The sequence below is a fragment of the Oncorhynchus kisutch genome, linkage group LG14 (genome assembly GCF_002021735.2).
Source record: "Oncorhynchus kisutch isolate 150728-3 linkage group LG14, Okis_V2, whole genome shotgun sequence".
Classification (NCBI taxonomy): Eukaryota; Metazoa; Chordata; class Actinopteri; order Salmoniformes; family Salmonidae; genus Oncorhynchus; species Oncorhynchus kisutch.
Genome location: NC_034187.2, coordinates 81784012 through 81793633, shown reverse-complemented (window position 1 = coordinate 81793633; position 9622 = coordinate 81784012). Strand labels below are relative to the sequence as shown.

The following is a 9622-nucleotide window of genomic DNA, read 5'->3' as shown; positions in this document are numbered from 1 at the left end:
GGTAGGCAAGAGAATGGTCGTGGACAGGTCAAAGGTCAAAACCAGTTCAGAGTTCCAGAGGTACAGAATGGCAGGGAGGCTCGAGGTCAGGGCATGCAGGCTCGAAGTCGGGGCAGGCAGAATGGTCAGGCAGGCTCGAGGTCAGGGCAGGCAGAATGGTCAGGCAGGCTCGAGGTCAGGGCAGGCAGAATGGTCAGGCAGGCTCGAGGTCAGGTCAGGCAGAATGGTCAGGTAGGCTCGAGGTCAGGGCAGGCAGAATGGTCAGGCAGGCTCGAGGTCAGGGCAGGCAGGGCAGGCAGAATGGTCAGGCAGGCAGGAATGGAGTCCAGAAAACAGGCATAGTTCAAAACCGGGACTAGTAAGAGAGAATAGAAGGCGCACCAGAAAACCACGCAGGTTTACTTGGACATACAAGTTGAACAGGTACAGAGAGACAGGAAACACAGGGATAAATACACTAGGGAAAATAAGCGACACCTGGAGGGGGTGGAGACAATAACGAGGACAGGTGAAACAGATCTGGGTGTGACATATTGGTTGTATTTACAACGGTGTTTACTCTTCACCGGTTGCCCTTTTCTTGTGGCAACAGATCATAAATATTGCTGCTGTTACTGCAAGGCTATGCTCACTGAGTCTGTACATAGTCAAGGATTTCCTTAATTTTAGGTCAGTCACAGTGGTCAGGCATTCTGCCACATTGTTCTCTCTGTTTTAGTGCAAAATAGCATTCTAGTTTGTTCCATTTAAAAAAATTAATCTTTCCAATGTAACAAGTAATTGTCATTTTTCTCATGATTTGGTTGGGTCTGTGTAGCTGTTTTTGGGGCTCTGTGGGGTCTGTTTGTGTTTGTGAACAGAGCCCCAGGACCAGCTTGCTTAGGGGACTCTTCTCCAGGGTCATCTCTCTGTAGGTGTTGGCTTTTGTTATGGAAGGTTTAGGAATCACTTCCTTTTAAGTGGTTGTGGAACTTAAAGGCTCCTCTTTTTCTCTCTCTCTCTCTCTCTCTCCCTCTCTCTCTCTCTTCTCTCTCTCTCCTCTCTCTCTCTCTCCCTCTCTCTCTCTCTTCTCTCTCTCTTCTCTCTCTCTCCTCTCTCTCTCTCTCCCTCTCTCTCCCTCTCTCTCTCTCTCTCTCTCTCTCCTCTCTCTCTCTCTCTCTCTCTCTCTCTCTCTCTCTCTCTCTCTCTCTCTCTCTCCTCTCTGATCTTGAAACTCCAGCTACAGTCATCTCATGTTCACATGAATTAAAATATCCATGTAGTTATCCACAGGCTGGTCCTGTCTACTTAGAGGTTATAGGGGGATCGTCTAATTAGTTTGGCTGTGTGGATAAAGAGACTCTCTCAGACAGAAGGAAATTGATTCTGAGAAATCAATGAAAAGCAGAGCTGGTTTGTCTAGAAGGTTCAGTTCAGGGTGTGTGTGTGTGTGTGTGTGTGTTCTGTGTGTGTGTGTGTGTTCTGTGTGTGTGTTCTGTGTGTGTGTGTGTGTGTGTGTGTGTGTGTGTGTGTGTGTGTGTGTGTGTGTGTGTTCTGGGTGTGTGTGTGTGTGTTCTGGGTGTGTGTGTGTGTGTGTGTGTGTTCTGGGTGTGTGTGTGTGTGTTCTGTGTGTGTGTGTGTGTGTTCTGTGTGTGTTTTACTTTTTGGGGATTTTACTACTTGTGGGGACCAGAAGTGGGGAACATTACAGATAATCCCGAAGGGGACTATGTACAAAAAGTTCTTTCATTTCTTAATGGGTCCCCCGATATAAAAATACCCTCAAACTGAAGCTGCCATGCTTCACTTTAACCTCATAGTCATTGTATCATTTCAAATCCAAAGTGCTGGAGTCCAGAGCCAAAACAACAACAGAATGTGTCACTGTCCCCATACTTTTGGAGCTCACTGTACACTCAGTGTACAACACATTAAGGATACATGCCCTTTCCATGACGTAGACCTGTTGAATCCAGGTGAAATCATCGCTTATTTTTTTTTTTAAGCTGACATTCAATATCCCTTTGAGCATGGTGAAGTTATTGGTATCCCTTTGAGTATGGTGAAGTTATTTACTACACTTTGGATCGTGTTTCATTACACTCTGTCACTACTAAGATACATGTGTCCTTCCTAACTCAGTTGCCGGAGAGGAAGGAAACATTTCAAGAATTTTACCATGACTTTAAAACAGTTACAGAGTTTAATGGCTGTGATCGGAGAAAACTGAGGATCAACAACATTATAGTTACTCCACAATACTAACCTAAATGACAGACACTGGGATACTTATTCACTTTTCAGCAGGACATTAACCTCAAACACAAGGCCAAATATACACTGGAGTTCCTTACAATGACGTCATAGAATGTTCCTGAGTAGCCTAGTTACAGCTTTGACTTAAAACTATTTCTAAAATCCATGGCAAGGCTTGAAAACTGCTGTCTAACAATGATCAACAACCCCATTTTTTCTCTTAGACCAGCCTCATTTTATCAGGGTATGAACCGCACAAGGTGTCCACAGGGATGCTGGTACATGTTGACTCCATTGCTTCCCACAGTTGTGTCAAGTTGGCTGGTAGTGAATTGAAGTGGATTTAACAAGTGATAATCAATAAGGGATCATATCTTTTCACTTGGATTCACCTGGTCAGTCTATGTCATGGAAAGAGCAGGTGTTCCTAATGTTTTGTCCACTCAGATATATATATATATATACAGTATATATATAAATCAACCACTTAGGCAGTCTGACTTATCTGTGCAGAAAAAAATCCTGTAACTCCAAAATCATAACAGGTCACCATCTCTTCACATGGACACACACACACACACACACACACACACACACACACACACACAAAGAAATGTACGCCCACACATTCAGACATAGACCTTTCAATAAATAATGGAGCCAATGTGTGACATTGGAATCAACATTTCCAAGTAATATAGATTGTCATGCAGTTCCACACGTGTAACTTAAAGACATAAAAGTGAATATATGCAAATGTAACCTCAAAACTCCACCTATGTAACAACATAGATCTAGTGTAACAGTATAGCTTCCGTCCCTCTCCTCGCACCTTCCTGGGCTCAAACCAGGGACCCTCTGCACACATCAACAACTGCCTCACACGGAGCATCGTTACCCATCTCTACACAAAAGCTGCGGCCCTTATAGAGCAAGGGGAACGAATACTTCAAGATCTCAGAGCGAGTGACGTCACCGATTGAAACTCTATTAGCACGCACCCCGCTAACTAGCTAGCCATTTCGCACCGGCTACACTAGCACTATACATCCTTTAAGCAGGGTTCATTTCAAGGACTTTTCTGAGACATTTTCAAGCACTTAATAGGGATTTCCAAGGACATCATTGTTATACAGTTGTATAATGTAAATAATTGTACTTTTGAGATATCAGCTGATGTAAGAAGGGCTCTATAAATACATTTGATTTGATGATGTCCTCCTCATAATAACGTGGTTTTACAGCAACAGAGAAGTGGCGGGAAACAAAGACAGGGAGCAGCAGAATCTATCAATTGACTACATAAATAACAATAACTTTTCAAGCACCAAATTGAGGAATTCAAGGTAGGCCTATTCCAGTACTAGAATTACTGAGCTCCAAACTCAAACTCAAGTAGATTGTAGTTTACAATTGCAGGTGTCACGTGGAAAACAGAATATATTTGTCATGTTATTCCATTACCAGATTATAATGTGAATAAGCCTATTAGGCTATGTCATTTGTTGTCATTATATCCAGAATAATTCACAGGAAGAGCGTTGTGTTTTGCACAATAGTCTATACAATACAATTTGCACCCAGTTGACTCTGTGTCCAATCCGATGCACCCAGTTGACTCTGTGTCCAATCCGATGCACCCAGTTGACTCTGTGTCCAATCCGATGCACCCAGTTGACTCGCTGTCCAATCCAATGCACCCAGTTGACTCTGTGTCCAATCTGATGCACCCAGTTGACTCTGTGCCCAATCCGATGCACCCAGTTCACTCTGTGTCCAATCCGATGCACCCAGTTGACTCTGTGTCCAATCTGATGCACCCAGTTCACTCTGTGTCCAATCCGATGCACCCAGTTGACACTGTGTCCAATCCGATGCACCCAGTTGACTCTGTGTCCAATCCGATGCACCCAGTTCACTCTGTGTCCAATCCGATGCACCCAGTTGACAAGGTGTCCAATCCGATGCACCCAGTTGACTCTGTGTCCAATCCGATGCAACCAGTTGACTCGGTGTCCAATCCGATGCAACCAGTTGACTCGGTGTCCAATCCGATGCAACCAGTTGACTCGGTGTCCAATCCGATGCAACCAGTTGACTCGGTGTCCAATCCGATGCAACCAGTTGACTCGGTGTCCAATCCGATGCACCCAGTTGACTCTGTGTCCAATCCGATGCAACCAGTTGACTCTGTGTCCAATCCGATGCACCCAGTTGACTCTGTGTCCAATCCGATGCACCCAGTTGACTCTGTGTCCAATCCGATGCACCCAGTTGACTCTGTGTCCAATCCGATGCACCCAGTTCACTCTGTGTCCAATCCGATGCACCCAGTTGACACTGTGTCCAATCCGATGCACCCAGTTCACTCTGTGTCCAATCCGATGCACCCAGTTGACTCTGTGTCCAATCCGATGCAACCAGTTGACTCTGTGTCCAATCCGATGCAACCAGTTGACTCGGTGTCCAATCCGATGCAACCAGTTGACTCGGTGTCCAATCCGATGCAACCAGTTGACTCGGTGTCCAATCCGATGCAACCAGTTGACTCGGTGTCCAATCCGATGCAACCAGTTGACTCGGTGTCCAATCCGATGCAACCAGTTGACTCGGTGTCCAATCCGATGCAACCAGTTGACTCGGTGTCCAATCCGATGCAACCAGTTGACTCGGTGTCCAATCCGATGCAACCAGTTGACTCGGTGTCCAATCCGATGCAACCAGTTGACTCGGTGTCCAATCCGATGCAACCAGTTGACTCGGTGTCCAATCCGATGCAACCAGTTGACTCGGTGTCCAATCCGATGCAACCAGTTGACTCGGTGTCCAATCCGATGCAACCAGTTGACTCGGTGTCCAATCCGATGCAACCAGTTGACTCGGTGTCCAATCCGATGCAACCAGTTGACTCGGTGTCCAATCCGATGCACCCAGTTGACTCTGTGTCCAATCCGATGCACCCAGTTCACTCTGTGTCCAATCCGATGCACCCAGTTGACACTGTGTCCAATCCGATGCACCCAGTTGACTCTGTGTCCAATCCGATGCACCCAGTTGACACGGTGTCCAATCCGATGCACCCAGTTGACTCGGTGTCCAATCCGATGCAACCAGTTGACTCGGTGTCCAATCCGATGCAACCAGTTGACTCGGTGTCCAATCCGATGCAACCAGTTGACTCGGTGTCCAATCCGATGCAACCAGTTGACTCGGTGTCCAATCCGATGCAACCAGTTGACTCGGTGTCCAATCCGATGCAACCAGTTGACTCGGTGTCCAATCCGATACAACCAGTTGACTCGGTGTCCAATCCGATGCAACCAGTTGACTCGGTGTCCAATCCGATGCAACCAGTTGACTCGGTGTCCAATCCGATGCAATCAGTTGACTCGGTGTCCAATCCGATGCACCCAGTTGACTCGGTGTCCAATCCGATGCAACCAGTTGACTCGGTGTCCAATCCGATGCAACCAGTTGACTCGGTGTCCAATCCGATGCAACCAGTTGACTCTGTGTCCAATCCGATGCAACCAGTTGACTCGGTGTCCAATCCGATGCACCCAGTTGACTCGGGGGTGTCCAATCCGATGCAACCAGTTGACTCGGTGTCCAATCCGATGCAACCAGTTGACTCTGTGTCCAATCCGATGCAACCAGTTGACTCGGTGTCCAATCCGATGCAACCAGTTGACTCTGTGTCCAATCCGATGCAACCAGTTGACTCTGTGTCCAATCCGATGCAACCAGTTGACTCGGTGTCCAATCCGATGCAACCAGTTGACTCGGTGTCCAATCCGATGCACCCAGTTGACTCGGTGTCCAATCCGATGCACCCAGTTGACTCGGTGTCCAATCCGATGCACCCAGTTGACTCGGTGTCCAATCCGATGCAACCAGTTGACTCGGTGTCCAATCCGATACAACCAGTTGACTCGGTGTCCAATCCGATGCAACCAGTTGACTCGGTGTCCAATCCGATGCAACCAGTTGACTCGGTGTCCAATCCGATGCAACCAGTTGACTCGGTGTCCAATCCGATGCACCCAACAACAACAACAAAACATGAATATGAAAACATGAAGTCAAAACCGCAACGCCTTTCTCTGGATGACCACATGTTTTCACTGCAGTAGAGAGGAGGGTGTAGCGAGCTAGGGTGTGTGTGTGTGTGTGTGTGTGTGTGTGTGTGTGTTAGCCCCAGGCTAAATTGTATAGAGAGGTTAGACCAACCATACACATGTTGGAACCATTAACCATGGTCAGTGTTTTTTTTCAAAAGCAAACACGCACCAATACAAACACACACACACACACACACAAACACACACACACACACCACAGCCTCGGCTCTAAACAAACACACCACACACTCACACACAAGCAAACACATCCACACACACATGCACACACACACACAGATTTAAAAATTCTGTAGTTTGATGTTGTGATGAATGTGTATAATTGAAAGCATTGTGTACCCAGCAAACCGGGAACATTCCCAGAACATTATCTAAGATTCCCATTAAGTTCAAATTAGCGTGTTATGTAATATCAGGGACATTCCAAAAACCATTCAATTAATGTTAATACATGTTTTATATTTTAAATTAAATATCCTTGAAATGTTCTCCTAACATTCACTAAACACAACATCTATAACAACAACCACAGAATATTCCCCAAAAAGTTATTAGGTTTTCGTGTAATATAATATAACACAATACACAAGTAATATTTTCTGTCAACATTCTTACAACATCCAAAGGAATATTTTGTGTACACTGATCCCCCAAAAAAACTATGTCTGAATGTCAGCAGGACTAGACCGTTTCATTATTTTTGGAACCTATCTGTTGTCATATGCCAACAATGTTCCCACAACCTAAGGAAACATTCTGAACAGACAAAATGTGTTCTGATGACTCCTTGCTGTCCCCCAGTCCACCTGGTCATGCTGCTGCTCCAGTTCCAACTGTTCTGCCTGCGGCTATGGAACCCTGACCTGTTCACGGGACGTGCTACCTGTCCTCTATCGCTCTAGAGGCAGCAGGAGCGGTAGAGATACTCTTGATAATCGGCTATGAAAAGCCAACTGACATTTACTCCTGAGGTGCTGACCTGTTGCACCCTCGACAACTACTGTGATTATTATTATTTGACCATGCTGATCATTTATGAACATTTGAACATCCTGGCCATGTTCTGTTATAATCTCCACCCGGCACATCCAGAAGAGGACTGGCCATGCTAACTAAAAGCAACATTGTGAGTCACTCCCCCATCTCGCACATCATCAAGCGAGGAGAGGAGAGGAGAGGAGAGGAGAGGAGAGGAGAGGAGAGGAGAGGAGAGGAGAGGAGAGGAGAGGAGAGGAGAGGAGAGGAGAGGAGAGGAGAGGAGAGGAGAGGAGAGGAGAGGAGAGGAGAGGAGAGGAGAGGCTGCCAGAAGATGCTATCTCTTAGCCCTGCCAAGACCTGAAATCCATGAGAGGATTTTTGGAACAGAGGAAATGAGAGAAGGTCGTGAACAAACGTTGACACGCCTAATGTAAAACAACTTACTCCTGAACACACGTCTACTAGTCTACTGTAAAACGACTAACTCCTGAACACACATCTACTAGTCTACTGTAAAACGACTAACTCCTGAACACACGTCTACTAGTCTACTGTAAAACAACGAATTCCTGAACTCACGTCTACTAGTCTACTGTAAAACAACGAATTCCTGAACTCACGTCTACTAGTCTACTGTAAAACAACTAATTCTTGAACACTAGTCTACAAGTCTACTGTAAAACAACGAATTCCTGAACTCACGTCTACTAGTCTACTGTAAAACAACTAATTCTTGAACACTAGTCTACTAGTCTACTGTAAAACAACTAATTCCTGAACTCACGTCTACTAGTCTACTGTAAAACAACTAATTCCTGAACTCACGTCTACTAGTCTACTGTAAAACGACTAACTCCTGAACACACGTCTACTAGTCTACTGTAAAACAACGAATTCCTGAACTCACGTCTACTAGTCTACTGTAAAACAACTAATTCCTGAACTCACGTCTACTAGTCTACTGTAAAACAACTAATTCCTGAACTCACGTCTACTAGTCTACTGTAAAACAACTAATTCTTGAACACTAGTCTACTAGTCTACTGTAAAACAACTAATTCCTGAACTCACGTCTACTAGTCTACTGTAAAACAACTAATTCCTGAACTCACGTCTACTAGTCTACTGTAAAACGACTAACTCCTGAACACACGTCTACTAGTCTACTGTAAAACAACGAATTCCTGAACTCACGTCTACTAGTCTACTGTAAAACGACTAACTCCTGAACACACGTCTACTAGTCTACTGTAAAACAACGAATTCCTGAACTCACGTCTACTAGTCTACTGTAAAACAACTAATTCCTGAACTCACGTCTACTAGTCTACTGTAAAACAACTAATTCTTGAACACTAGTCTACTAGTCTACTGTAAGATGACTAACTCCTACAAGACATCAGCACCAGCTTAAGGGCTTTATCGTAGTGGGATTTGGACGAACACAAAATTGCTTCATCACCGTCTTCTTATCTGGGCAAGAGGAATCTGGAAAGAGTCCAGCCAGGGGTTTCTCCCTTTAGATAACAATCACTTCTCACCAAGACATTCCAGGTCTTAAATTCTTTATTTATTCAAGGGGTCAGAGCAAGGTCATGGCCTTTATTAGGTTCGTTTCAGTAGTTTGATGATTTTAAGAGGTGGGCTTTTTTCCCCCTATTTCTGTTATCTGGGTGTAGCAGTCCCCTGTTTATTCTGTTCTGCTAAATCACTGTGCTGCTTAGACAGGAATATGGATTAGTATTGGGTTAGCAGAACACACACACGCAAGCAGACACAGATACAGACACAGACACAGACACAGACACAGACACAGACACAGACACAGACACAGACACAGACACAGACACAGACACAGACACAGACACAGACACAGACACAGACACAGACACACAGACACAGACACAGACACACAGACAGACACAGACACAGACACACAGACAGACACAGACACAGACGTAGACACAGACACACAGACAGACACAGACACACAGACGTAGACACAGACACACAGACAGACACAGACACACAGACAGACACAGACACAGACACACAGACAGACACAGACACACAGACACAGACACAGACACAGACACAGACACACAGACACACAGACAGACAGACACACACAGACACAGACACAGACACACAGACACAGACACAGACACAGACATAGACATAGACACAGACACACACAGACATAGACACACACACAGACACACACAGACACAGACACACACACACACACACACACACATACAGCCACACAC

At 45.4% G+C, this 9622-nt stretch overlaps 1 protein-coding gene across 1 annotated transcript; it reads left to right on the top strand.

Moving 5' to 3' along the window:
* Window positions 1-4499: 4499 nt before the first annotated feature.
* Window positions 4500-6368, top strand: LOC116353491 (sporozoite surface protein 2-like). The gene has a single exon (XM_031789280.1). The coding sequence runs from the start codon at window positions 4500-4502 to the stop codon at window positions 6366-6368; it is 1869 nt and encodes a 622-aa protein (XP_031645140.1).
* Window positions 6369-9622: the final 3254 nt, after the last annotated feature.

Excerpts from the sequence above, each read along its gene's own strand:
- LOC116353491 (XM_031789280.1), top strand. The coding sequence starts at position 4,500 with ATGCACCCAGTTGACTCTGTGTCCAATCCGATGCACCCAGTTCACTCT.